Source organism: Hypoxylon fragiforme, assembly GCF_022984875.1.
Source record: "Hypoxylon fragiforme strain CBS 206.31 chromosome Unknown GGS25scaffold_4, whole genome shotgun sequence".
In the NCBI taxonomy this organism is placed as follows: domain Eukaryota; kingdom Fungi; phylum Ascomycota; class Sordariomycetes; order Xylariales; family Hypoxylaceae; genus Hypoxylon; species Hypoxylon fragiforme.
The window spans coordinates 3,055,482-3,082,309 of NW_026054759.1; the positions used below are offsets into that span (position 1 = coordinate 3,055,482).

General features: G+C 47.1%; 7 protein-coding genes across 7 annotated transcripts; 2 read left to right on the forward strand and 5 right to left on the reverse strand.

Moving 5' to 3' along the window:
• Positions 1 to 85: 85 nt before the first annotated feature.
• GGS25DRAFT_487759 (actin patches distal protein) lies at positions 86 to 2,314 on the reverse strand. The gene is made up of 2 exons (XM_049260741.1): positions 1,331 to 2,314; positions 86 to 1,250 (listed from the first exon to the last, which is right to left on the reverse strand). Exons 1-2 carry the CDS (start codon positions 1,646 to 1,648, stop codon positions 519 to 521), a joined length of 1,050 nt encoding a protein of 349 aa, XP_049118132.1. The 5' UTR covers positions 1,649 to 2,314; the 3' UTR covers positions 86 to 518.
• Positions 2,315 to 5,749, reverse strand: GGS25DRAFT_487763 (uncharacterized protein). The gene has a single exon (XM_049260742.1). The coding sequence runs from the start codon at positions 5,107 to 5,109 to the stop codon at positions 2,869 to 2,871; it is 2,241 nt and encodes a 746-aa protein (XP_049118133.1). The 5' UTR covers positions 5,110 to 5,749; the 3' UTR covers positions 2,315 to 2,868.
• A 432-nt stretch (positions 5,750 to 6,181) lies between these two features.
• Positions 6,182 to 8,848, forward strand: GGS25DRAFT_487765 (Apo Saccharopine reductase). Its single transcript, XM_049260743.1, has 13 exons — positions 6,182 to 6,396; positions 6,453 to 6,535; positions 6,591 to 6,886; positions 6,943 to 7,036; positions 7,104 to 7,149; positions 7,214 to 7,378; positions 7,452 to 7,511; positions 7,574 to 7,599; positions 7,696 to 7,886; positions 8,008 to 8,101; positions 8,174 to 8,323; positions 8,390 to 8,495; positions 8,550 to 8,848. Exons 1-13 carry the CDS (start codon positions 6,386 to 6,388, stop codon positions 8,578 to 8,580), a joined length of 1,353 nt encoding a protein of 450 aa, XP_049118134.1. The 5' UTR covers positions 6,182 to 6,385; the 3' UTR covers positions 8,581 to 8,848.
• Positions 8,849 to 9,157: 309 nt separating this feature from the next.
• On the reverse strand, positions 9,158 to 12,341 carry GGS25DRAFT_487766 (zf-UBP-domain-containing protein). The gene is made up of 2 exons (XM_049260744.1): positions 11,111 to 12,341; positions 9,158 to 11,055 (listed from the first exon to the last, which is right to left on the reverse strand). Exons 1-2 carry the CDS (start codon positions 12,005 to 12,007, stop codon positions 9,802 to 9,804), a joined length of 2,151 nt encoding a protein of 716 aa, XP_049118135.1. The 5' UTR covers positions 12,008 to 12,341; the 3' UTR covers positions 9,158 to 9,801.
• Positions 12,342 to 12,722: 381 nt separating this feature from the next.
• Positions 12,723 to 13,707, reverse strand: GGS25DRAFT_514069 (polyubiquitin; the record flags this gene model as incomplete). Its single annotated transcript, XM_049262950.1, has 2 exons — positions 12,723 to 13,402; positions 13,470 to 13,707. 2 exons carry the CDS (start codon positions 13,705 to 13,707, stop codon positions 12,723 to 12,725), a joined length of 918 nt encoding a protein of 305 aa, XP_049118136.1.
• A 2,309-nt stretch (positions 13,708 to 16,016) lies between these two features.
• GGS25DRAFT_249347 (uncharacterized protein) lies at positions 16,017 to 19,190 on the reverse strand. The gene is made up of 2 exons (XM_049257180.1): positions 16,419 to 19,190; positions 16,017 to 16,366 (listed from the first exon to the last, which is right to left on the reverse strand). Exons 1-2 carry the CDS (start codon positions 18,817 to 18,819, stop codon positions 16,266 to 16,268), a joined length of 2,502 nt encoding a protein of 833 aa, XP_049118137.1. The 5' UTR covers positions 18,820 to 19,190; the 3' UTR covers positions 16,017 to 16,265.
• Positions 19,191 to 22,847: 3,657 nt separating this feature from the next.
• GGS25DRAFT_249435 (terpenoid cyclases/Protein prenyltransferase) lies at positions 22,848 to 25,549 on the forward strand. Its single transcript, XM_049257181.1, has 5 exons — positions 22,848 to 23,960; positions 24,016 to 24,143; positions 24,195 to 24,312; positions 24,384 to 24,686; positions 24,750 to 25,549. The coding sequence occupies exons 1-5, from the start codon at positions 23,266 to 23,268 to the stop codon at positions 24,997 to 24,999; spliced, it is 1,494 nt and encodes a 497-aa protein (XP_049118138.1). The 5' UTR covers positions 22,848 to 23,265; the 3' UTR covers positions 25,000 to 25,549.
• Positions 25,550 to 26,828: the final 1,279 nt, after the last annotated feature.

The following is a 26,828-nucleotide window of genomic DNA, read 5'->3' on the forward strand; positions in this document are numbered from 1 at the left end:
TAAGTTTCCTTTTAACTGCATTGATAGTAATTATCTACCTAATTATCTACCTAAGGTACCTAAGGTACCACTAGAATATGTACTACTACCTAACTATGCACTATGTAGGCACCTAATCATTTAATGAATGAGCGGCATATAATAATTATCCCGACGGACAATGTCTTGCTAACACTCATGACCCCATCCTCTTAATTGTACCAGGACCACGTTACCGTACTTTATATCGGTCACGGAATCCATTACATGACGCATTTGAGGATCCATCCTATGGAGATACCGATAATTAAGCTTTAATGAAGACATGGACATTTGAACCGCAACTTTATGAAAAGGCATGGCAATTCTACTACAATCAGCCTAGTCTCGTCTAATCTCTATGATGGCCGTGATCACGATCGGTATACACAACCTCTTCTCCCTTTTGACTCATTCCCTATGCCAAATCTCTAGATCAAGCACGCACATCTCAACCGCATTTTAAACACTTTTCCACACTACTTATGCACGTGCTAGCTCTACCAGCTCATCATCCCCGTCGCACGATCAAACCCGCCCCTAAGCTGTGTATCCCCCTTGACGACCTTGCCCTGGAGAATCGTATACCTCACGATATTCTCGCAGTCTTCTGGCCGTACCCTTGCCAACCAGATGCATTGTGCCGCACCCACGTCTCCTACCGTCTCCTCGCCATCTTCCACATCCACAATAGGTTTTGTTAATTCTGGTTCCTGTCCCGGTGGTAGTTCCGCACGCTTGATGTCGTCGATGCCGAAGGCATTGGGCCGACGGTACACCATCATGTTAGCCGAGTACTTGTGACCTCCGACGTGATTTGTGAAGTAAATCCCCACCCCTCCAGGCCGCTGGTCGTCGAGGTCCCGATCTAGGCCTAATAACCGTAGATGCCTCTCGAGCTCCTTGCGGATGAGCGGGGCACTCTGGCCACAGCGAGCATCGCGCGTTTTGTGAGAGCACAGCAGCACGACAACGCGGTGGGGGCAGGGCCGTACACGCATGTCACCGACGGTGGACTTGGAGGAGGAGATGGCTTTGGGTAATGGGACGGGTGCAATGGGATCCGAAGTCGTGGGCGCGTGCGAAATATACTCGCTGATGAGGGAAGGCACGGCAGGTGGCGTCACATTCTCGATTATGGAGAAAGCGGGCAAGAGGAGAAGCGTGGTCGGTTGGGAATAGTCTGCATGGTGGGAAGGCGTGGGCATGTTGGAGGCTGAAAGCATGAGGCGCTACGGTAAATTTGGTGTTAACATTGCCATTGCTTAAGTACTTGCTGTTGTTATAGTTGGTATGGGGGAAGAGCACCTACACCATTACTTGGCTTACTTGCGTGGCCAAAGGCCTCCATCACGCTTCCCTTTTCGTTTTCAACATCTCTGCACCAATCTGTCTTGCTAGTCGCAACTAGCACATGAGTGCTCCAAGGCTTGATGTTGCCATACAGAGGATGAGTATCTTCAACCTTGAACCCGCGCGGGTACTTTATAGTGCAGCTGTCGCAATCATGCTTGCACTCCTCACCATCGACATCGGGCTGCGTCTGTGGGAAGAGCTCAGAGGCTCTGGCACTGCCAGTCAGCACTCTGCGGGCGCCCCCGAAAATTGACAGGATTCCCGCCGCCGCCATCCTCTCTCTCGCTCGTTCTCCCTCGTTTACCAGTGCCGGTGCTGGTGCCGGTGCCGCCGAACCGTCAAATCAACAAATTGCCGAATTGGGGAAAAGGATGCAGCTTTTAGTGGGGCTAGAGTTTATCGTATCAGACGGCCAATTTTCTTATCTGATCCGTCCGTCAGTTAGTTTAAGTGGGGCGCTTGAGGCTAGTAGGCCATGCATTAGGAGAACTGGGGAAGCACTGGTTGTGTGGTATGGTGCAATCCGACAGATATATAAGGTTTTGAAGATGGATTTGTAATTCTTAATAGCATATACCACTAAGTTGGTTAGATGGGTAGCTGCTAACCTTCTGAACTTACCAATTTCTAATTTCCCTAGATTCTGAGGGTTTGCTTCAATATGTATTGTTGTGTATAATGTGTAAAGTGCTGGGGTTTCCTCGGATTTAAACAGATCGAAAATAAGCTATTGAAAAGAGATCCGAGTTAACTATCGGGTTACATATCTATCCTTCTCCTTTCCCTATTCCCCTTTCCACTATCGAATGCAAAAGGGAGAGAAGGAAATATAAAGAAAAAAGATGTGACAAATGCAACCGAAGGAAGATGACAAACTTGGAATAAGAATAATAATTCCATTCGAAACCCAACCTGAGTAGGCACTTGGCCTTATTTATTGTATCTTCCTTAACTGACAGGGTCATTTCCATTCGGGCAGAAAAGGGCACGTCCACTCGGAGAAAAGACTCGGCCTTTTCTTCGTATTTCCGAGGTAGATCGTGTGTTCTGTTTCAATATGTAGGTGCCTACCGTACTTACTAAAGTAATGGCACTGTATTATGTAGATGGCAAACCTATAATTCATGCCACAACCCGAGTAAACCGATTCCTCAACATTTAACCCCTGCCAAGAATCAATACCATTGGTCTTTTCTATCCAGGAGTGCCTCATATTGAAGGAAGCTTTGGTTATGTATACCATGTATCCATAGGACTACATGCAGCTCTACATGGCAGAACACTCACGCAGGCTTGAGTCATATGCGGAATATCGCCCCCTCATGCAAACAAATATGAGATTGTGTCACGGCTGTCTACATGTATACAAGCCGGGGTATATGGTACAATTACATTATATCTCCAACTCCTTACGAGAAAAAGCCTGTGGTCGAAATACGTGCAATTATGATCGGCTCCTAATCCAAAACTAACAAAAGAAAACCCTCTTGACTTTTATGCTCCTTCACTGGCATCGTCGTCTGACGAGAACCCGCTCTTCCGCCTCCTTAATTGTCCCCTCTGCCGCATTGCTGCCCTAATTTTGTTGCTGGCTTCGTTGAATCCCTCATGCGTATCCAGTACTGTGAAGCCAGAGACCGGAAATCCTCCTGATCCAAAACCACCGCCGCTGCTGCTACTTCTACTCCTGGACCTAGAAGGCGGCCGCGTAGCAAATATGCCAACTGAGCCAATGTTGCTGAAAGATTCGTTCCGGGGAATTGCCTGGCTCGACCGCGTCGTATTCTTCCTCGACAAATGAGGTGAATCTGGTGGAGTCGGTTCCGTCTTGGGGAGTCCAGCTTGGTCGAGCAAGCCATCTGCGCGGAACGGGTCGGAAACGAGACGGGCTTGCTCAAAGTCCTCATACATATCGGGACCGAGATCGTTGATGACCTTGACTACTTTGTCCGACAGTTCTGCTCTCCGCTCCCGTAGCTTATGAATACTATAGCCAGATGTTGGACTAAGACACAGGACGAGTGGCCTGAGTGACTTGAGTATGTCCATGCCAACTTCACCAAATCGTAACGCGGCAAAGGTAATGGCAGGGAAGACAACCCAACCGCCAAAGAAGAAAAGCCAGAATGGCACCCATTCTGGTACGCGGCCCCACAAACGGTCTTGGTACACTTTGATGCAAAACAGGACGGAATAGAGATTGTACAGCACCGGGGTGAAGGCCATAGCTACGAGCAGTTTCCAGGTAGCCATAACATCTCGGCCTTGAATCTTGACTGAAGAAGCTGCCAGTGCTTCTTTCGCTTTCTTATGACTGATATACTTGGTAGCAATGAAGACCGGGGCGAAGAGGACGAGACCAGGGATGACGCCGATAGACAGGACAAGCATCTTGATTATCCGATACAGAAGGGTGAAGATGACGGTAGGAATGGTCATTTTGGCGTAGGAAACCTGGTGATCCTTGATGTTTAGGTAGTGAAGTTGTTTGTTATAATCCTTCACATTGTCCATCAGGTCAATGATACGCGGATCGTCCTTGTATTTGGAGAAGCCTACAGCTAGCCTCCTATTTAGTTCAACCACCATTGGCAAAGGTAGCTTCTTTCCGGTGTTGTAGAGTCTCCTGGCTGCTTGGATGCACATCAAGGTATCGTAATCCGGAGCTGACACCGTAACGGCACTGAGAGCTTGGTGAACCATGTCCAGAGTCTGGCCGATCGCATCCCTTCTTTGGTTATTCTTATACTTTTCCACTATATCATTCGGTATTTGGAAGGGCGCCCCAAACTCGACAACTGCCCGTGATCGAAATTTGTGTGCGTGGAAGTAATTCATCCCAACGGGAACAATCTGTAGGCCGCAATCGGGATCTTCAGCCAAGGTGCCCAGTGCCATAATAGCAACACCAGCCTTCAGGGGCAGCAATTCCGTTCTATCATGGCTACCACCTTCGGGGAAGATTCCAATACAACCACCCGTTCTAAGACGGTTGAAAACAGCTTTGTAAACCTCCGTCTGATCGATGTGAGGAGCGAGCTTAAACTTTGTGCCCTCGTAGCCATCTTTTGGGCCTGTTAGTTCCTTGTTGGTAAAGTTTCCATTCTCGTCGATATCATCCCGACCGGTAAGCTGTTGTAGGGGGACCTTTCCCTTGAATGGACGCTTAATTCGAACCTCCTCAGGGCCAATGATCTTGGATATATCGATTGAGCTACCTGACTGTCCTTTTGTGGAAGGCAGGAAGATCATGCCTCCCACCTCGGCGTCCTTCTCAAAATCAGTACCCACACCTCGTACCAAGGTCGGGTCGTTGATCGGATCGGGGAGGTAGATGACGCCTGAGGCGGGTTTTGCTTTATCTTGTGCGCGGCCGACAGGGACAGAACCTGTCTGTCGGGATCCCCATCCAATAAACCCATGAACAGATTTTTCGGCGATCAAAAGCCCGACGCGTCGTTGTGCCTCGTTTTTTAGTGTTCGTTGCAAAACCAGGCCATCGACGAACTGATTTGCATGAGGAGCCGCGACGAAAAGGATAGGACCGGTCCGAGGAACTCGCCATGCGCCTCTCGGGTGGACCTCCCGGAAGAACAAGTCTACCAAGACAGAAAAGGTGTGCAGGAAGGCATCGTACTTCCATGCCGACATAGGGTAGAGTTCTTTCTCTTTATGGTCCTTCTTTTGCGCAACAGTAGAAGGAGGTGCCTCCTCGGCAGGAGTGCTGTCGGCCATGGCTGTGGAAGCGCGGGATGTAGTAGTTGGTAATTAGGAATATTCGGATATGCTGGGAGAAAAAATAGATCGAAGGGGAGATTTCGTGATGGTACCTAATCCATATGCCACACTGTCGGTTTTGGTGGCGGGAATAAGGAGCTAGTAGTCAAGTCGCGCGCAGTCTTTCGCGAAATCTCAACACGATACGTTCCAGAGAAATGGAGCTGTAAACGAATGGACGATGCTGATAGAGCGCGGATGATAAAGCAGTGAAGCAAGTTTTCCTCTTTAGAAAAAGGCTCTGGCTAGTTGGCTGAGAGAATAGCCATTAACAATCTAGCATAAAAGCAGATATGAGCGTCATCTTTCAAGTATGAAGAAGGATGGAAAATATAGTTGTAACTTGTAAATCAAGGCTCACTCACGCCACGGAAGAAAGGAAAATCTCGTCAATCACAGGCCAAAAATCAAGTACGGCGCAAGAAAAATGCAGCCACAAAACCCACAGCTCACATACGACCCACTAGAATATGGTGGTATGTATTGTACTTGCCAGGTATGCTAGGTACCTATCCCTACCTGTACGTGGAGAAAGAGCTAGGTTAGAACATCAAATCTTGAGAAAGAATTGAAGGAGGGGCGAATGGACAAGTAATCTACAAGTCTGGTAGTAAGCACCTAGTACTGCTAGTCTGCTACAGTGTGCTAGTACCAAGCCTGTAATGTTAAGTACAGTCACTGCTGAGTACTAGGTACCTACCTAACGTAGTACCTACTAAGCACTTCATCCGAGGTATGTCATTTGCTGAACTAAAATTTAGTGTGGAGGAGCCGCAGGATGTTCCATATACATGGTACTACCTAGTAGGTACCTAGTAGCATATGCCCAGGACCCAGGTACAGCATCATGTACCTTTCACGAGACACCGCGGTCACTTGATTGGGTCAATTGAAGGTTTCTAGGTTTTGCCTAGCCTTGCTGCTTTAAACTCTAGGTACACATACATAGTTATTACTAGGTAGCTTAGTACTAGGTAGCTGTTCGCTTATCTGCAGTGCATTAATTACAGTATCTGTCAAAAATAGCATCCATGGATTCAACCTTATGTACGGGCTAATATCTAACTAAACGGATATTATACCGTCAACTCACAAACCCCTCCATCCGTATCTTCTATAGCCAAGGCGGGGTTGTATGTTGAATTTTTTATTCTTATTTTTTGAAATTTTATTTTTCAAGACGCCTTCTTTCTGAAACTTCAAGTAACACTACTGACTTTCAACTATCGTAATAATGGCTCAACAGTATGTAGTATCACTTCAACATAAATCTAGTTGTAAGCCTACTAACAACATACTAGAAAGGTTCTTATGCTCGGTGCTGGTTTTGTCACTAAACCTACACTTGATATCCTTTGTGACGCTGGTATTCCGGTCACTGTTGGTAAGCGCTCCAATAATTATCTCCTACTGCTTATCTCTTTACTAAACCCCCAAAGCTTGCCGGACACTTGAAAAGGCCAAGAGTCTTTCCGAGGGTGTTAAGAATGCCACTCCTATCTCCCTCGACGTTGCAGACGATAAGGCTCTTGATGCTGAGGTAGCAAAGCATGACTTAGTCATCTCTCTTATTCCCTACACATTCCATGCCACAGTTATCAAGAGTGCCATCAGACAGAAGAAGCATGTCGTCACAACCAGCTATGTCTCTCCAGCCATGTTGGAACTCGACCAGCAATGCAAGGATGCTGGAATCACAGTTATGAATGAGATCGGCTTGGACCCAGGTATCGACGTAAGTAACCCTATACACCATTTCCGCGCACGAGTAAAGTTAACATCGTAATAAAGCATCTATACGCCATCAAGACCATCTCTGAGGTTCATGAAGCCGGTGGGAAGATACTGTCGTTCCTATCCTATTGTGGTGGATTACCTGCACCAGGTTAGTATTTAAGGGTTAAGGGGTAATAATACTTGATATATGTAAGATGTGCTGACTTTAAAATCAGAGGACTCTGGTAACCCTCTTGGATATAAGTTCAGCTGGTCATCTCGGTAAGTTGGGCCTTCCCAACCTTATTCCTATACCCGATATTTGTCTCTGAGCTAACAAAGATAGTGGTGTCTTATTGGCTCTGCGAAACGCTGCTAGCTACTACCAGGGGGGCAAGGTCGTCAATGTTGCTGGCCCCGAACTCATGGCTGAAGCCAAGCCCTATCCGATCTATCCCGGATTCGCATTTGTTGCCTATCCCAACAGAGATTCCACGCCATACAAGGAGCGGTTGGTCACCATTTCTCAGCGTCGAGGTTTATTTGAATATATATATATATGCTAATATGCTTGGGTTGAATAGATACAACATCCCTGAGGCAGAGACTATCATCCGTGGCACTTTGAGATATGCTGGCTTCCCGTAAGTGACACTACATATTTAGCGCCCCAACTTTTCCCCATTGCTAACGTTACGAAATAAAGGGAGTTTATCAAGCTACTTGTTGACCGTACGTTCCATTCCCATAAGCTGTGGATTTAAGTCCACGTGATGTATCCACGTGATGTGTTATATGCTCAGGAGTAGTTGCTGACCTTGATTCAAGTGGGGTTCCTTAGCGATGACGAGAACAGCGCCCTGAATGAAGCCATCACATGGAAGGAGGCTACCCAGAAGATTCTTGGAGCTTCGGGAAATGGGGAGCAAGATTTGATCCAAGCCATTGCTAGCAAGGCTACCTTTAAGGACGACAAACAGAGCGAGCAACTTTTAGCAGGACTTAAGTGGATTGGACTGGTAAGTCACTCAATATTCTCTACTCTCTATTCTCGATAGGGCCCCATATCTACATATATCGTAGAAGCTACCTCCCCGTTTTACATGTTCTTCGATCAGTGATGTTAACATCAGAGTCTAGTTTTCCTCAGAGAAGATAATCCCCAAGGGCAACCCACTTGACACACTATGCGCTACCTTGGAGAAGAAGATGCAATTTGAGGAAGGCGAGCGTGGTAAGTAGAGTTCTTGGACGCGAAAAGACCTCTCCAAAAAAACATTGGAAGAGTAGCACTTATATTTGATAGACCTGGTCATGCTTCAACACAAGTTTGAGATCGAACATAAGGATGGCAGCAAGGAAACTCGAACCTCGTCCTTGTGCGAATACGGTGCACCAACTGGATCAGGAGGCTACTCGGCTATGGCCAAGCTTGTTGGAGTTCCATGTGCCGTTGGTAAGTTGATACAGCTCCCAACCCTAAGCTCGTATATTGTCATCACTAACGATATTCTACGCAAAGCTGTCCAGCAAGTCCTCAATGGCACTATCTCCGATAAGGGTGTCCTCGCGCCCATGTCTCCCCGAATCAACAACCCCTTAATAAAGGAGTTGAAGGAGAAATACGGGTGAGTACTTGTTACCCTAGGTGACCTTGCAACGATATACTGATAAGCTTTTAGCATCGAGTGCAAAGAAAAGGTCATTGCATAGAGGGTTAGGATGAATATAAACGAATTCACATGAGAGATGCGGTCCGGACTACGGTAAGTTTAGAGACTTGCAGGGTTGAGGCCAACGGGATCGGTTCTGAGAGAAAATGGTATCATGGTGCAGGGAAAAGACGAGCTTGAAGAAAAGTTTTTCGTATCTAACTATCTCGTGTTCCTACTACATATAGAGATAGATACGTATGACTCTTATGCTTAATAGACAAAATATTTAAAAGGTCAGTAGACCGGTATCGGCTCTAATTGTTCATCTTCCGTTTCAAAGACTAACTATTACGGCGCTTGAAAACGGAACCTTGACTGTTTTACGGAGAATGTGGGGGTGACGCTTAGATTCATACCTACATAAATCGGTAACTCCAAGTTCTTATCGTATCAGCTTGAATCCATATAGTTAAGTACATGCTCTCAAAAGCGGCGTCATTTATGATCTATCTGTAGGTACATACATAGGTAGGTAGGCTATATTCACCGAGATACGGCTTTGAAGACCGATGAACCGATTATTTGTTTGTTTATCTCCCCAACCTTCTCGTCTTCCCACTGATAGTTGAAGGCTCGGGTGGAACCTACATTTATGTAAGTACATAAGTGGTAGTACTAACTACCTACATATGTAGTATCTCGATGTTGGTTTTTGTTGGGTATTCTGTGATACGCAATATTCAAGTTGTTGTTTGTGTACGTAGGTACGCATTTCCTCAGGACCAGGTGCCATGCATGTATTGTACATATATTGAGAGCACATATGAATGTTTGCAGGTAGATAACTAGATACCCAAGTAACTAAACTTCCAAAGTGCGCTTTCCCCAGCAGTAGCATCCTTAATTCTTCTCGTATTTATGGCGTGTGAGATTACGCTCGTATTTACACAGGTACAGTAGGTAACTACATACATATGTATCGTAATCGAAATAATTATCCGCCCCCTTAAACCTGCAGAACGTGAAGCGCAATGGCTCTAATGTACAGTAGTACCCTCTTTAAAGGGGGGCAAGTGTTGTTGGTAGATACCTAGGTACGCTAGAAGTTAACCGCTATGTAGTATGTAGGTAGTATGTAAGTAGTATAACGATGCCTACTTACTGTTTAACGCTGTAGATGGGTCTTATACTACACAATTAGGATACTCCTACTGCTGCCGCTACGAATGGTATTAAATCCGTGTGTACCTAGGTAGCTAACCTGAAGGATCCGCGAAGACTAATTTTTCCCCTTCCTCTTTCCCTTCTGCTTTCTCCTATCCTCAGGCACCGAGACACTGCCTTCTTGAACCTCACCTTCCTCCACCTTTCCCTCAGCCTCGAGTAGTTTTAACTTTTCCTGGCCCGAGATGAACATGGACAGGTCGTGATTCTGGTCTTTCAAGTCCGCGTTCTCTGCACTGAGCGCCTCGACCTTCTCGCTGAGGCTCTTGAGCTCCTTGCTCATATGTTCGATCCGTTTCATGAGCCCCTCCGATACCTTCTTCTCCTCTTGAAGGCTCTTTCCTAGTCCTCTTGCAAGCTCTGTTGACTTGGTTGCGCGGTTGCGCTCGCGTTCCACATCTTTTTCTAGGGATGGGATCGTGTTGGTGCGCTGGTGGTACCCTTCTTCCTTGATGGCTTTGAGCTCCTTCAGCGCTTCCGATGCTTGGGCCGCAGCCTTCTCCGCAGCCGCTGATGCCTTTGTGGCCTTGTCTGCCGCTTTCGAAAGCATCTCCTCAAAGTATACGCGCTGACTCTCTAGCTGGCTGGTAAGAAGGTGAGTATATTCCATGCCGATACTCTCTAGTTTGGCCCGGGGTACAACGTCCTGGTCCTCGTATTCAGAAGGCCCTATGTGCTCTCCTTGACGGCCAGGCAGCTCGACTACTTTTCCGTCACCCTTATCTCTTATCAAACGATGCACCCACATATCGCCAGCGTAGTCCCAGACGTGCTGAGTCTCCAGCTCCAAGGAAAAAGTATGAGCCGTTTCTTTCCAATGCTCTTTCGCGTGACCCCCTTTGTAACGTCCGCAGCCCACATTGCCACAGATGAGACATATCCAGAGATCGTCGGGGGAATCACATACAGAGCACAGGTTAGACACGCGGGAGCCAAAAGGCTGTACGTATGGGTCGTCAGGGTCATAAGGATTCGATCCATGGGCGTTCGATGAAGAGGCAATCGGGTTGGTGTGCCGACAAACAGGGCAACCAGACCCCTTCCATTTCTGCAGACAGAGGCAGTGAAATACGTGTTGGCAAGGGATTGTTAGTAAGCCTGTAGTGTCGTCCATGCGCTCTAGACAGACGGGACAGGTAGGTAATTCAACTAAATTTGGTGTTGGCGGAGGGAATGGCTTGAGTGAATTTGATGTAGCCGAAGTAGATGGAGTGAACGGATCTTGACTGAGATCTGGAAAATTGTCGTTCGGACTAGATGGAGTCTCGAATGTGACAGATTTGATGAAAGCAACAGCGCACGTCTCTGGCTACCTTGTGTTAGTCTCCTTGCAAGTTCTCTGGCCCGAAGGAAAGGAATCATACCTCGATGTCATTGAAGACTTTGCCGTCAAACTCGCGCCTAAAGAGCTGCGCTTGCTTGCTCTCCCGGAATTTCATGAGTACGAGGTATCTGTTCATCCGACCCGTCATGACCATACGGTAATGGCTAACTTGGTCTCTCCACTTCTCGCCCACAAACCCAAGGAAATCACTGGGAGACAGATAACTTGGGACGGCTGGAATACAGACTGTCGTACAATCGACCTGAGCGCCATCTTGTCCCTCATCGGCGTCCGACAAATGCTCGGGAGATAGAGTAAGTTCATGACTTTCTGCCTCTTCTCGGTAGAGATGAACGATACCCCAACCTAATTCGGTATTCTTCGAAGTAGTTAATGGGACGTATTTCGCCTTTGTAGACTTGCCTGCGCCTCCCATAGAAGGGCCGACTGCGGCGGCGGCTGAGGAAGATTGCATGATGCTCTGGTGTTCGAATGTGTCCACGTCTATACTCTCGACCTTAAGTTGTCCGAAACGCCAATCCTTAACTGCGGTGCGCGGATTTATGGCTACGTAGGACTGGGGAGGAGGAAAACTGAGGGTTCGTTCTCGGTGTTGCCTCTGGCTGAGTCGTATGATATTTCGGTCGTCTCGGGCTTCAGATGGTCGAGGAGCACCACAGTCGATGACACTTGGGTCAACTTTGGCTTGCGTTTTTAGGCTACTTTCTCGTTGTCGGCCGTAAGATGCCTTACTGGTGCGAGCTGGTATGGCCGTCTCTGTTCGAGGATGCGCCGGGAGATTTTCGAATATATTCGATGTCTTGGTTGGAAGCCAGAGTGGACCGCCATGTAAATTCAAACCCTTTCCAGTATCACTGGATGTAGGCCTCGGCGTGGGATATATCTCGAACTTGATGTGGTAATAATAAGAAGGCATTACCTCACGTTAATGTTTTAGGATGCGCGCAGTTGGTTGTAAGCAGATCATCCGTATGAATATCTTGGGAGTCGTAATAAATTCGTATGGCAATTCAGTGAGACGGTAAGAAGCCTATTTTTCGAAAGGTCAAATGAATGGCTATCTCCATTAACATGGCAAACAATAGTCAAATCTGGCAACGACATGGCTCGAGCTATTACCTTGGGCCCTTGGGGGAGTTTAAAGGTAGAAGAACACAACAGTGTCCAGTCCTTACAATTTGGATGGAATTCTTTTGTTAGACAGGGTACGTAATGCTGCTAATGCAATACATAGTTATTAGGTTGGGGTAGTAGCGCGCTTTCACCCCGCCTACATTCGGCGTCCTCCGTTTATCGATCCCAATGACGTTGATAGCAGCCAGTCATCGATTTACATAATAACTACATATTTCGCATATTTGAAGATATTAACTATACCATGTTCAATGTTGTTGGTATAAAGACAACAGTATTACTCGCATCAATCACTGTCACTGGCAAAGCATCACAAAATAATTGTCAACGAATCATAATATATTCATTGTTAGCATCAGATTAATATGATGCTATTGCGGAACCATTATGGTATGATATTTATGCCGAAGTCCATGACCCTGTCCTAGGGCCAAAATCCATCAACGCCAATTCGTGTCGAAGTCAATGTCGTCATGTCCCCACCATCACGAAGCTACTTACTGTCCACCACGGAGACGGAGGACCAAGTGGAGGGTGGACTCCTTCTGGATGTTGTAGTCGCTCAGGGTACGGCCATCCTCCAGTTGCTTGCCTGCGAAGATAAGACGTTGTTGGTCTGGAGGAATACCCTCCTTGTCTTGGATCTTGCTCTTCACATTGTCGATGGTGTCTGATGATTCAACTTCGAGCGTAATCGTCTTTCCCGTCAAGGTCTTGACGAAGATTTGCATACCACCACGTAGACGAAGGACCAGGTGTAGAGTCGATTCCTTCTGAATGTTGTAATCGCTCAGGGTTCGGCCGTCCTCCAACTGCTTACCCGCAAAGATAAGTCGTTGTTGATCCGGGGGAATGCCCTCCTTGTCCTGGATCTTGGATTTCACATTGTCGATAGTGTCGGACGACTCAACCTCAAGTGTGATGGTCTTTCCCGTGAGGGTCTTGACAAAGATCTGCATACCACCACGGAGACGGAGGACCAAATGGAGGGTGGACTCCTTTTGGATGTTGTAGTCGGAGAGAGTGCGGCCGTCCTCAAGTTGCTTACCAGCAAAGATAAGACGTTGCTGGTCAGGAGGGATACCCTCCTTGTCTTGAATTTTCGACTTGACGTTGTCGATGGTGTCCGAGGACTCGACCTCAAGGGTGATGGTCTTTCCGGTTAGAGTCTTGACGACTTTATCGAGATAGTTAGTACATTGCGTAATGAGTTATGGATGGAAAAGGTGTATATTGTAACTTACAGATCTGCATGCCACCACGCAGACGGAGGACGAGATGAAGGGTGCTCTCCTTCTGGATGTTGTAGTCGGAGAGAGTGCGACCGTCCTCAAGTTGCTTTCCAGCGAAAATCAATCGCTGTTGATCCGGGGGGATACCCTCCTTGTCCTGGATCTTTGACTTGACGTTGTCGATAGTGTCCGAGGACTCAACCTCAAGGGTGATGGTCTTGCCGGTAAGGGTCTTGACGAAGATCTGCATCTTGTCGGTATTTTCGCTGAGAAATGAAGTATTTGAGAGGTATCAAGTGGTTTATGATGACGATGATGTTTAGTTTCGCGTACGAAAAGTGGTTGATTGCAAGAAAGATGGATGTAAAGGGAAAGAATGGGAAAGGTAGGAAACGTTGGCAGGACAGAGTTCAAATAGGCGTTTACAGGAGTGGCAAGCAGGGCATGGGTACCTGGGGCGCAGTGACCTGAATGGAAGCCTTAGGAAAAGGGAAGGGGGTGGGGGCATCTCCTGGCCAATGAAATCTCAGCATATCGGGTCGCTCAGGAAGTGAATCATCGGAAACAACCATCAGTCACTGTGAAATAGCGGGGGAAAGAGCCAGAATTGGCTAGGTGTTTCCAGGAGTTGGCAGGTGCTACTATGTTACAGTATGTATTTCTACCTAGCACTCAATTCACTACCTAGTAAAGAGGCAAACATTTGCACAGCACGGTTGATAATCCAAAGTTGCGGGTACTTACGCAGTACTTTGACCATTGCGCCTTTGTTCACTCAGCCACGTATCGGCAGTCGCGTCAGCTATTCCGAAGTGGTCCCTACCTGCTTTAGAATTTTGCGAATGCTCGACCATTAGGATAATTGACGTTTTTATGAGAGAGTCTTTGACTTGAATGATAGGGATTTACTTCAGGTTGGAATATGACCTCCAATGTCTACATACATACTACCTAGGAGTACATCATGATAGTATGTAAGGTTTGATGGCGGTGAAAGCCGTTATCGTACGTCATGCGCCTAAAACTACACTAAGTATCATGTAGTTGTAGTTGATCAAGGGTTAAGATAAGGGAATCAGTGGGGAAACTTGAAGGAAACAGCTTTCAATGTCGGAAGGGGCAATTGCCTAGGATATCAGTTTGATGTCATCAGTGTACTTCGTAATTAGCGTTTGTACTTAGACAACGACATCAACATTTAAATGATTGAATTATATTCAGTGTTAAAAGTGCTCGCCTCATCAAGTATACCATTTATACCGGATAGATACCTTCTTACTAATTCTACAACATCTTCGGGGCAAGCCGGGCAATACATAGAGCCTCAACTTTCGGTGCCGATCTTTACAAATGAAATATCGTTGTCACGGCGATCGCTTGCTTCACCATTGCTTCAATGTTCTATACACTCAAAGACCATTTTAGGCATTCTGGCATGATATCTAGTAGCGCCACTAACTTCTTACATAGTAGCTACTCTCCGCAGGAACCGGCCGATGCTTCCGGGACCAGTGTGGGGGGGTTCGTTCAACGTTCACAGTCCGGTCGTCACTAAATTGGTGATTATCAATGGGGGCCAAGTTATGCGGGAATATTTTACCACTGTAGCCCATAGTATGAACAGTTCAACGTTGAACTTACTCAGGAGTTAGAGACTAACTAGGTAGGTACTGTACTGTATTGTACAAAGTACCCGATGAAGCTGAGCCGGAGAATAGAAAGACTTGTCTAGATCAGATCATTCGTCCCCTTTCGTTCCCATACGTCCCCCCCCCTCCCCCCTTTTCACAAAACAATTATACCTGCCTAGGATACATTTACACAAAAGATGGTGCCCTACTTTTCACTAGTCACGACGTTGTATTCAATATTCGATGGTACTTAAATGGTATTATGTATGGATGCGTGACCTTGTCAGCTTGGGGTGACATTTTGCGAAAAATACAGGCGAAAAGAGGCTTCACATGCATCATGCAACATAATCATCCTCCAATGTCTAGACTCTAGACACAAAAGTTGGTATTCCACTTGCACTAAATCATTTCTTGGGTTGGCCTGGCTCGGTTTGGTTTGGTTTGGTTCATCATGTAGTTATGCATGGTATTAAATGGTAAGCAAATTCCACCCCTATTTGAGAGCGTCAAATGGAATGTATTCAATTATTTCGCGTTTGTATCTTCTGTCTTACGATACGAACGAGAGTGAAAATCACTACCTTCACCGAGGAGAGCCTCGGATTCTTCATGTATCCATCCATTTAGTGATTCATAAAAGGTCGTCTGGACTAATTAGGGTCTGTCAGACACCCTGAAATCTTGCATGTACTCTATGCTCTTGTACGTAACCACATTTGTGCGTGAAATCCGTAGCTTCTTCCCACATCATAAAAACATGATCCATTGAACCGCTTTTGGTGCTTGCGCGTGACGATAAAAGGTCAACATAATTTCAAGTCATACAATCATCGAATCTGCCGTTAAAAAGGTCGTAAAATCGGAACAACATGGCGTATAAACATCGCATGCGTCGAGGGGCGGTGACCAACCGGGAAGTGAGAGAAAGAAGGGGAAGATGTACTTGATCGACAAGGGTGATAGTGGTCAGGTCATGATAATAAGATCATATCCTCAAATAACGCCGTCGCTAAATGTTTCCGTCAATCTGGACAAAGGAGAGGGACATATTTCCAAATAAAAAATAATTCAAAAAAATAATTCAAAATATCAGGTTGCCTGCACTTCATGGCATGCATATTTCTCGTAAAATCTAAGCATATCGCATCATCTTCATGTCAAAATCGGAAGCCCTCTAGTTGGCTTTGATGACCAACTTCGATAAAAACTTGTTCGATAATGAGTCAAAGTCGTATCGATCAAATTTCGACGTGTTTCTTGTCCTCAGGTAGGATTCTAGTTTTGTATTAGCAGGTACAACGGAAGTACAGACGATTTATTCTCTTACCGTGCTTCAGGACATGTTGTCGCACTTCAGTCATAGCTTCGCAGACAGCGACATTGTTGTTCAGGAGATGTCCATGTCTCTCGGTGTCCCAATCAATTAAAGCTGGGAGTTTCTGAGAAATGGCATGGAAGAGGCCAGTGATGACACCGACAGGAGTGCTTTCCATGTCAGAGCAGAACTTCTCAACCGCCATTGGGTCAGGTACTCGGTAATGGCAGTCGAATTGCATCTCCTCCCAGACAGCCAGCAAAATAGATGCTAGCATAAAGATGGTGGGCCAGTTCTTCAGACGGTCACCACTGTACACGCTCGAGTATAGCGCCGAAAGCTCCTCCAATATGTCCTTCTGTAGCTCTCGCCACATGTCCGCCATGGCGCACTTAATCTGGAAGTTGATCATCACAGGAGCTACATATTTGCCAAAGTACTTGGAGTCTTCGTCGTCGATTTGACCCTCCATAGATTGCTCTGAGCCCTGCTGCTCAACCAAGGTGATGTGCATTGTCAAGTTGTAGGCTAAGACGAGTTTCAGAGCCTTGCGGAGAACCGGCAGCTTCTCCTTAGTATAGAAGCGGTAGGCGGTCTTCAGGATTTCAGTGATGAAAGGGGTGCCCTCGAAATGGTCATCAATGAAATTCTCGAAGCCATGCTCAATGTGTTTATCGAGGTACTCGGCCAGCGCGTCAGGGTTAATTCCGCCTTCGCCAACGTCAAGTTTCTCAGTCTTGAGTTCAAACTCAATTGGCTCTTGTTCCACTTGATACGACTCAACCCAGTCAACTTGGAAGCATTTATCGTCCGCAACAAAAACTTCGCGAACCATGACGGGCAAGCAGAAACCGTAGCCATGAGTAATCCACATCACACTCTCCTTGGGCGCAAATCCCTTCACATTGTAAACAGAGACGCCCCGGCTCAGATGTCGCTCGTAGTCCGCTTTCCAGTCCTTCATGAAATAACCGATATCCTTGATATCAATGCGAGTGCAGGGGACTTGCCACAGTCGAGCGTGGGATGGCTGACAACCACCACAAGGCTCACCCTTATCGCATGTCTTCTTGAGGAACTTGCACCGAAGGCAAGCACGAAGTTTTCTGATCTCACTAGCTTGCTTCCTCTGCTCAGGTAGAAGCGGCCCCTTCCGACGTCCCACCTTCTTCTCAACAGTACCATCCTTCTTTCCGTTAGACGTTCTCCTGATAACCGACTTGGTATTCTTAGGGATAGGGTTGTTCTTTTTGGGACCCGAATTTCGGCGAGCCGCATTGTTGTGAGGCGGGGAAGCCACACCAGATCCGCTGGCGGGGCTAGGTCGATTCGACGTTGAAGACTTGATAGCCACAGGCTCGACAGCAGCGGCAGGACTTATAATTTCATGCGAATGATGGCTCTCTCCGTGGTAGCAATTTCGGTGGCTCGCAGGATCCGAATATGTGTCGGACTCCGGTGAGAACGGGGAATAGTTGAAAGAGCCTATATCCTCGAAGCTGCTGCTGCTGAAGTCAGCTGGCTGACCACTTCCATCCGAATGAGAGGCATCCGAGTTTGTCCTCAGGTGCAAGGTCTGGCCGGGATTGAAAATGGCCGCATTTTGAGCTTGGGCCTGTGCTTGCTGGTAGGATTCATAGTTCTGATACATATCGACTTGAGTCCACCCATTGTCGCTGGATCCTGGGAGCGACAAAACTTCGAGGTAAGTCCCCGTTGGAGATTGGCTTCCTAAGCTCCCGAAACGCGGAAGTCCGTCGGACGGAAACTGCAACGAAGCCCCAAAATCTTGCCAGTTTCCCATTCCCATACCATCCCACTGCTGTTGCATAGCGCGAGCGTCCTCAATAGGAGAAACGTTACTAAAACCCTGCTGTTCCATCGGCATTGCGGATTCAAGCGCGCCTTGGGGACCATGAGGCAGATACCCAATAGCGTTCGTCTGGTAGTTTGCGGTAAAGGGGTTAAATGGCATCAACGCCTGGCTCTCTTGCATGAAATGGCTAATATCGTGAACGGGAGGATGCTGCTGTTGGTGTTGCAGTAGCGTCCAGTCCGTCAGAAGCGGCGGAGAATGCGTCTGCGGAGGAGCAGTCTGGTAGGGCGAGTGATGTAACGGACTCTGCTGTAATGGGCTCTGCTGTAACGGACTCGCACTCGATTGCGCGGGCGAGTGTGACTGGTTATGAGACTCGACTGGAGAGGGCACATTGCTCGAATTCGTGTTTTGGGGAGCTGCCATATCAAGAGGCACTGGCCATACGCCCGGAGGGCGAGTAGGAGCCATCGCTGTAGCTGAGAGCGCGGGATTGGTGCTGGATGCTGTAGTGGTGTACGGATAACGATCCCGGTGATCGAAAGTGGTCAAATCCAACAAGGCATCCCCCCCAGCGACATTGAATTCGAGGGTCATTGTCGTCAGAAGTCAGGAAAAAGGGAGGAGAATTCAACTGGGGGATTTTGGACGAGTTCCGCTAGTATTATTGACAAGCAGACACGACACCGCTCTTTCATAGAATCCCCTCGCGGTGCTGATGGGCAGCTTCTGGGGGATGGAAGGGGGGTGGAAAAGAAGTCTGAATGTGGAGGATGTAAGATTTTGCGGTGGATGGTCGAGTGAGATCGAGGGAGTCGACGGGGAGAAGCCCTTGAAGGCAATGAAGGAGACATGAGATTGTGCGAGGACACACGGGAAACTGGCGGTGAGAAGAATAACGCTGGCGTCCCATCTCCACCTGCAACATGCAGTATTAGGGGCCAATCATGGTGAGCCAGTCATGCAAGAATCATGGGACGGTGATACTAGATAGGACAAGGGGGTAGACCGCGAGGCCAATAACCAGCCGTCTATTTAGTGGGCTCTAGTGGGCTCTCACGAGTTAAGTTACTTTTTGTGTGATTCGCACTGTAATGAGTACTTACACTACCAGAGATCGTACCAGACTACTACCAGTGTTACAACTCGTACCTTCAACTTTTACAGCGAAGATGGCGGGGCAAAAAAGGAACTACCCGACTAAAAAGCCCCTACTAAAACTCTCCGTCTGCCCACATTGTAGGCAACTAAATTGAACCTGAGTTAATACCTGACAGCCCTGATGGATGCTACTGCAAGCACTAACTAGTGTACCTGGACCTGGTACAGGCTGGTAGTTGTAGGTTAGAGTTTGTACAACTGTAGCAAACACCACTGCCCACCACTTGCCCACATTACCCACGGGTAACAACCAGCATATGAAGGTAACAGCTATTCCCATTGTACAACGCCGTAGTTGTACCGTACGCCCAATACTGTATTACCCGCCGCTTCAATGGCGGGGTATCAGACCCTTATCAGTCCTAGTCTCCCTTAAATCCCGTCAAGGTCTAGGACCCAGTCCTCAGTTGTCCCCATCAGTCCCCATCAGTCCCCATCAGTCCCCATCAGTCCCCAGTCCCCAGTCCCCAGTCAATTCCTAGTCCCTAGTCCCCATCCGGTTCCTTATGTTTCCTTACCTACATGTTCTCAATGGCAGTCAATGCTCATACCTGTGCTCCGTATTGTACATACACCACACTCCATAGTATGTGTGTCTGAATCTCATGTTGAGAAAGTAGATGATGACATGATGGGACGCCTTTTGACGGCTCACTGCAGATAATTTGTAGGACTGCGTCACCCTAAGTCAACATATGTTTCATTTCAATGCTTACAGTACACAATCTCTACACTTTCAATGCAACACACACGTCGCAAACATCCAGGGATCATGGATACCACTGCTGCTGCTACCACTACTCCTACTATTCCTACTACTACTCCTTTGCTCCTACTAACTAGGTACAATACAATACCTACATATATACCATAGTACTGTCTAACTGTACCAGTATGGATGTATGTATGTAGTGGTTGGCAGCTTGGCTGGACAATACCAGACATACATACATACATGTCTACCCAGGTAGGTAATGGATCGAGCTCGGGGATGCCAACCCCGGGCCTCGGAACCCCGAGTGGATTTTCCAACGTGTTGAGGATTGACGAGGCACCAAAGTGCGAAAGCCGCTGAGCCGGCCACTTCAATAGTCGCCTTCCTGTGGGTCGCCTTCTTCCGGTTTGCGGTTCCCATTCCCAGTCGCCAGTTCACCTAGGCTAGAAAGACTAGTGAGGTAGTGAGCCAACGAACGAAGCGTACAAATACGATCTCCAGGGCTGGATCTGGAACGGCTTGAACGGGTGGTCCTACTACTCCTCTGCTTAGTTGTTCTCTGTATCCATACATAGAAGCAATTTCCACAATCCAAGAGGGGCGAGAGAAGCACAAATGGCTAACTCGCAAAAACTTCGCGCGACTTTGCCCATACGGGAGATTTACACAAGCACCTGGGCAGACAAGTTCCCACGCCAGTGTCCACCTCTGCTCCTTTACTGTGCATACTACCCTGCCGTCAGCTGCACCGGAATATACGATATGGTGATACCCTTCTCGCATGAGCCAGTTGAACGTGCTGGATCTTCGCATTGCATCCCTTACAATCCAACCCTTCTATCCAACCATCAAGTCGCCCAGATAAAGGTCGCTTCTGATCCTCTTTTTTTTGATAGTGGTAGAAAATGATGATACATGGTGTCATGCGCTTCTCGTGTCCCGAGCCTCATGTCTATCCACGATGTCCTAAAATAAGAAGAGCCTCAAAGCTTCGAACCAAGTAAGTCACTGGGCTAGGTATGCTCGAGATGAACTGTACGTGATAACCACGCGGCTGTCTTTAGCTATGAGGCTCTCATGCTCCGCATGGTAAACAAGAATGCCGGCAACTATTTAGATAATAGGGTCTTATGCAGGCAGAAGGCGAAGGATCTTTTTTTCCACATACGTTACCAAACTGCCCAGGCCCTAGAAAGACGGCGCTAATTACGACCCTTACAGAACACACAATTACACCTTTTGGTTGCATTCGATAAAAGTCACGGAGGATTCATTATGGTCTATCTGGCTACTCCTGACAACAAAACACGACTATCCCTCTTGGAACTTCACACATATCAAGTCTGATCTTCATCCGAGCTTATTCGCACTCACCTAGGTACCTATTTGGGTCGAGACTTATTGATAGGCAGCCTTGGTAAGCTAAAGCTAAAGCTACACTAATACTGTAGATACATACGTACCGTGGGCATTTACTACCGACAGGATTGATCACGTCGTGTGATGTGGATATGATCTGTTCGATTTGCATGAAACTCTGTATGGTCCAAGCTCGGCTTCTGATCTGACCTTGCCATTACATACGAAAATCACCAGATCCATGTTTTTTTAGCAGGACTCTAGCCGTGCTAACCGCCAATAACAGCAACTACAGTATTTACTTCGCCTCATTTTTATATTAACGTGTGCTAAACCAGGTGCTAAACAAGATCTGATTCCGTTGCTCGCAAGTTTTATCTAACCTACCTACAAATGTCAAAGCCTAATGTCAAAAAATTTGCCCCCTGCTGGGAACAAGGTGGTTGGTGTGAAGAAAAATGCAGGAGGCTGGTGAGATTCATGAACCGAATACATACATAATGGCAACGCTCACAATACTTAAAGCTAAGCCTCAAAATAACTATGTATGCGGCTAGCTAAAAAAGCAATGTAACCCAACAACAACACAGGCCAGTAACAAGATCCCGAACCCGTCCGGGAACGGGCTTGCCGTTTGTATGACTGAAAACTCGCACCGGTGTTATGGGTGAATTTCACCTGATCTTTGTATGTACTACTAGTAGTACAGCACACATTCTCAATCGAGACAATGTTCAAGGTTCACTCACCTAAAGCCCAGTACTGAAAGGACCATTGAATGGCAGGTTCAATGTTCGCAATGAATACCTTGGTCATCTCGTCTTGGGTCAGTTTTTGGCGACCTTGAAAAAACCCCGAGTTGTTGCTCGGCAAGTTGCCTTTCCGAATCAAGCAATACCACATTGTACTCAAGTAAGACCTTTAAGTCAGTGATGACTTGAAGTGAGGTTTTCCGTATCATGTCAGCTTCATTCCGCATAACTCGGGTATCATCACTAAGCGCACCGATCACTGACCCACGGAGGTCAACAATATATAGGGGGTAACTAGTTATGTACATGTAGGTATTGATTATGTATGTATCTTCAACGATTCTCGCGGAGTGATTGGCACCCGCAGTGTAGGTAGTAGAACTTGAAGCAGTTGATGATGGATTTATATATAATCCGAGATACGAACTGCATACATATATCACGAGTGACGATGTAGTTACTTGTACGTCAAAGATATCAATGATATGGATGTATCTCCTATATACATAGCGACTAGTTATATTCATATTCATATAGCGTTTAACTGCATGCAGATATTCGGCATATAATCTACCTGATATAAAAATGACGTAGGCGGGGAATTATTTACTCGCCGAATTTTTACCATTTCAGTGTTTTTTTTGTTCTGATAATATGTAACTACAGTACCTGAGCCTCCTGAGGTAGGTACTATGGACCTACATAGTACATATGTAATGTATGAGGATCAATCTTCCCTTATCTGGTTTTACATATCAGATTTGTTAAGGTACAACTTATCAACCAAGGTTACCAATAAACACGGCTCAAGAGCCTCAAATAGTTTGGGAATCTCAACATTGAAACATCGAAAAGTTCAAGTTACAAAGTACATTGATACGAATGTTTTTATTACCTTTGTTGTTGAGCTTTTAACAGGTCATGTGGTTTCACGTTCTTGGTTGTTGCTAGCGTTACGAGTAAACATTTGTGCACTAGAATCTGCATTCCAAGCATCCCCATAGCATCTCTACGACTGCAAACTTTCATGGACCAAATCCATCATCTCAGTCTCATATGCCAATAAAGACTAGTCTTGCCCGAGCGCGCCAGCGGACTGTGTTTAAACGGAAGAACATGGCTTCCAACGTGCTCCCTCCTGGCCCCGCCGACGACACATCTCACTTGTCCTCTCAGCCCGACTCATCAACTCACACAAGTCAGGCACCCCCAATGATCCCAGATCTCCACACCAGCTGGCCCCCTATTCGGGATGAACTACAAAGCAACACATCTATGTTTCAGGATGCCACCGTGAAGGAATGCCTACCTTTCTTGTCTGCCATAATGGATAATGTACCCTTCAACCAGTATGGCGTGCCTCGTCTAGATCGAGAACGGCATATACGCTTCTTGCGCAAGAATCTGAAGCGGCTGCCATCTCCATACGTAGCCCTAGATGCAAGCAGACCATGGGTTTTCTACTGGTGCCTTAACGGCCTATCCATTTTGGGCGCCGACGTGTCTGACTACCGCTACGACCTCATCGAGACAGCACGTTCCATGCAAAATAGCACCGGTGGATTTGGAGGCGGCTTTGGTCAGCTATCACATCTAGCCTGCACGTATGCCATAGTCTTAGCTCTATCCATTGTCGGCGGAGAAGCGGCATATGAGGTCATCGACCGAAGAGCTCTCTGGAAATGGCTTTGTGCCTTGAAGCAACCAAGCGGGGGATTTCGGATGGCTGTCGGAGGTGAAGTCGACATAAGGCAAGTTAGTGTCATTTAACTTAGCTCGAGGATATGAAGCTAACAGTTGTATCAGGGGGGCTTATTGCGCAGCTGTCTTGATTACCTTGCTCAATCTTCCCCTAGATTTGCCGCCTAACTCTCCAGCATGGACAGCAGACCAACCAACCTTATTCACGGGTCTAGCAGACTTTGTAAAACGATGTAGGGAATTACAAAAAGCATCTCTCTTTCAGGATTTTACTGACCGAATAGGCCAATCCTTCGAGGGTGGGATCTCAGCTCAACCAGGTGGTGAGGCACATGGTGCTTACGCCTTCTGTGCCCTAGGCTGCCTTGCAATTCTCGGTGCTCCGCACCGTACCTTCGCCAGGTCTGTACTCAACATTACTAAGTAAACTACTAAACTAGACAACACGCTCTCATACTAATTTCTGATTATAGCTCCCTCGACGTCCCCCGGCTCATCTCTTGGCTCTCGTCACGGCAATATGCTCCAGAGGGCGGATTTGGTGGCCGCACAAATAAGTTGGTCGATGGATGCTACAGCCACTGGGTCGGCTGTTGTTGGCCGCTGGTTGAGGCCAGTCTCGCCGGGCCGTCCAGTCTCATGTTCGACGTAAACAAAAATAATAACTCGGACATGGATCTCCATAATTTTTATAGTCGCGAAGGGATCATCCGTTATATATTTTGTTGTGCACAGGACCAATCAAGAAGGGGTGGCATGAGAGACAAGCCAAGCAAGTAAGTACAGCAAATTTCGCCTTAATTCCAAGCCTTCTCTAACCAAAACCCACAATTAAAAAGAACTTCCGACCCGTATCATACTTGCTACGTACTCAGCGGGTTATCCTCAGCTCAGCATGTAACGCGTTTGCTTGCCTCCGATGGTGAAGGTATGATGACGCATTCGCAATATGACGTCTCGCCGTACAAAGAAGAGCCCCAGATTTATGATGAAGAAGACAGAGTCAACCCAACTGATCCTGTCTATTTCATACCTGAGGGGAAACGGAAAGAGATCATGTCGTATTTCCTATCGAAGCCGGGGTTTTGACCCGCTTGTGGCCGCATATCAAGAGGCCAATATCCGACACTGCGCCGGACCAATACGAGACAGGCTGAGAATCTCCCTCACAATCCTACGATGCTCCGATCCTCTATCCGCAAATATGGGTGTCAGCATCATGGCTCTTCACGTGTCGAGCTATTTAACATAATTCCAATGCTAAGCTTTGTAAAGTTGTTCAATATCTTCCTCGGCTGAGACGGGTTGACCCGTAGACCTGCCTCCATAAAAGGGGTGGTGTCGAGTGCGTAGGAAACTCAAAGCATGTGGCTAATGGATGCGCCCCTATCCTTACTGGACGGTGTGCCTCCGCAGTTACACATCAAGACAGTGCAGCGAGAAGCTCGTCTGCCAATATTGGCTCACTCATCGCACAGGAAGGGTCCGTAAACTATGACTATACCCTTTTCACTCCCTTCTACAGGACGTGTTATGCACTTTGCAATCAGCAGCTAGACCTATACCTGTAATACAAAAGGTTCATCAAGCAAATCCGCCCGAGTGACGTGAAACAGAACCAGCTAGAGGGATTCCATTGCATTCGTTAATCTACTTTCTCCACCTCATGCGGTCATGCTGTCTAACACGATAGACGGTACCTTGTTCAGCCAGTTTAAACGAAGTAACGAGCCAACACTGGCCGACATAGTGGCGAACCTCTCCCAGAAACTGGATTCAACCCGACTTGCCAGAGTCCGGAAGGGACGCCACTGACTTATATCTGAAGTAGTCTAATTCGGAAAGTTGACGGCAGACGGCAGCTCTAGTTTAAGGTAAGGAGCTTAATAAAATCATACGACGGCGTCCATTCTCTTCTAAAATATATGGCCACGGCCGCATAACGGCGGTCGAGGAGGGTTTTTTTTTTTTTTTTTTTTTTTTTGCAGAGTTGCAGCACGAGCTCTGTACATTGCTGATCCGCTCAACATAATCGACAGGTTGGCCACATGGTGTGGTCGTTTCGCATCCCGTTCCCTACGCGTACCCCCCCATACTACCTACCTACCACCTTGTTTGTACTCAGACGGCTACATTAAGTCCCTGACGTGTCAGTCTCCATCCTGGGGCCTCTCTATGTGGCCATGACCTCAGAAGGGGGGAAGGGAAGGGGGGGGAGAGAAGAAACGATTCTCAACCGAGCTAAGGCGAGGGAGATAGTAGCACACACATGCGCGATCAGTGGAGATGATGCCAAATACTAACGACGTAGTAAGATGCCGTGCTACATATTCTCGCAGGCACATGGAGGGAGGGCTCGTTGACTCGAGGATCGAGGGTTGTCATACCGATCTGTCTGTCTGACTGTTCCTAAAAAGACAATGCCTTAATAAAATAACTATTATACTTTTCAATATTGGGTTTCTTTTATCTTTTCTATGGTCAGCTCTATTCCCATCGCGATGGGATGTAAATTTGCTCGTCCATCCACGCCAAGTGCCCACTGATCAATCATTATTATGCTCCAAGGAAAGCCGGCATAGTATTGTTGGAAGTGGACTTTCATTATTCAGGGTAAGATACCTAACCTAGATAGATACCTAGGTAGAATGAAAAATGAATGTATGTACATCCTAGCCGGCCGGCCTGCTGGCCGGTCCCATAAGCTCTACCAGGGAGGCTAGGTCACGTCTTTGGGCTTTAATGTATGTAAACAAGGCTTGCTGTAAGGCCTCTGCCTCTGCCTCTCCTCTTTTTTTTTTGCCTATAGCCGCCTTTTTTTTCGGATGCGCGAACCGTCCTTTTTCGTACGTATGTATTTTTGGCATACATTTTTACCTACATTGCGTGTGAGGATCTTGCAGAACCAAACGCCCCTT